Source organism: Camelina sativa, chromosome 12 (genome assembly GCF_030686135.1).
Source record: "Camelina sativa cultivar CO46 ecotype springtype chromosome 12, ASM3068613v1".
Taxonomy (NCBI): Eukaryota; Viridiplantae; Streptophyta; class Magnoliopsida; order Brassicales; family Brassicaceae; genus Camelina; species Camelina sativa.
In genome coordinates this window covers 17473690-17475387 of record NC_141891.1, presented here as the reverse complement: position 1 = coordinate 17475387, position 1698 = coordinate 17473690, and the positions used below count along the sequence as shown (strand labels likewise).

Genomic DNA, 1698 nt, shown 5'->3' with positions numbered 1-1698 from the left:
ATTAAGGTTATCATTTCGGTACAATGAGAAAACACCATGTCCAATCTTAAAAACAAAACCTAAATTATCCAACCTACTAACTGAAAAAAGATTTCTAGCACACTCAGGTACATAGAGACACCCTTCAAGATCTACATGACATCCAGTGTCCAAAATCAACTTATAAGTCCCAATGCCTTCAATTCATGCCTTCATTTTGTTTCTCATGAACAAAAATTGTTCAGGTCCTCTTATGGGTTGAATCGAACTGAATCCCTGTTTAATATGAGACACATGAGTAGTAGCACCAGTATCTAACCACCAAGTATTTTTAGGAACTTCAACAAAGTTCAATTCAGAGCAAACATAAATATGTTGCGTACCTTTCTTTTCTAACCATGCCTTTCTTTTCGGACAGTCTTTCTTGAAGTGTCCCATTTTCTTGCAAAAGAAACACTTCCTTTCCTTCTAGATTTGCCTTTCGGGGCCTTTCATGAAAGCTTTATCCTTCATCTTGTCCTTCCTACTTGGTTTTCCTTTATTGCTGCTAGCATTTCCATAGCCCACAAGATTGACAACATGATCCTTCATTTTCTTAATTCTCTCTTCCTCTTGAATCAACATAGCCTTTAACTCTTTAAAGTCCCATTTATCTTTAATGGTGTTGTAGTTCACCTGGAACTGGCTAAACTCAAAAGGTAGAGAGTACATAATGAATTGGACCAAGAAATTCTCATGAACTTCCATTCCCAAGGTTGACAACCTTGCTGCCAAGTTAGACATGTGGGTCACATGATCATGAATTGGCTGTGACCAGTCAAACTTTTTCGTAGTAAGCTCATTCATGAGACTTCCTACAATTGACTTGTCAGCCAAATCAGATTGTGAACACTCCTTAATTTTCTCTATGAATTACATTGCTTTCTCTGTCTTAGGCATAGATGGCTTAACACTTTCTGCCATCGTCATTCTCATGAGATTCAAACTCAGCCTGTTAGATCGCTCCCAAATCTCATAACGAGATTTTTCAGTTTCAGAGCTATCACCTGTAATGGATGCAAGTTCCTCATCTGTTAGTATTGCAGAGTCCAAAGCCATGGTACCCAATGCAAACCGGATCTGGTCAGACCATTCTTCGTAATTCAGCCCATTGAAATTTACGACATAGTTAGCAGATGCATACAAGTTTGAAGAAGCTGCAAACATGTAAACATGCTTACCTATTAGTGCTTTGACACTTTTATACAGACTCTTAAGGCCTACCTTAAATTTAATGCATGAATTTAAATAACCTTTGGACAATATTTAAACACAAACACTTTTAATGATGGTAAAATTATAATTTTATAATTAATCAAATCACATATTAATCAAATAAATTTGTTACCTTTGGGTATACAAATTATTGACTATATTGAAAATGATTAATTCTTTTTACATTATTAACTATATTCAATGATCTTTTTTCCCTCCATCTTTGTCGCCCTAATTTTTTCTCTCTCAACTCCAGCCGCCGGGAAAAAATTTGAGTTTTTCGATTTGCCCTCTCCGGCTGCCGGGCTCCATGCCGGAGCTGTGGGAGGGTGTATTTCTTAGTCTTGCATCTTAGTCTTTGTTATCTTTGTTCTGTTTCGGTGTTGAAGCAGTCTTGTTGTCAGACTCCTGTTTGAAGCGAAGATCGATTGAAGGAGGAGAAGCCATCGGTGGTGAGTTTTGGTT

General features: G+C 37.2%; 1 protein-coding gene across 1 annotated transcript; it reads right to left on the bottom strand.

Moving 5' to 3' along the window:
• Positions 1-447: 447 nt before the first annotated feature.
• Positions 448-825, bottom strand: LOC147930650 (uncharacterized). The gene has a single exon (XM_087476971.1). It carries the CDS (start codon positions 823-825, stop codon positions 448-450), a length of 378 nt encoding a protein of 125 aa, XP_087333097.1.
• Between the last annotated feature and the right edge of the window lie 873 nt (positions 826-1698).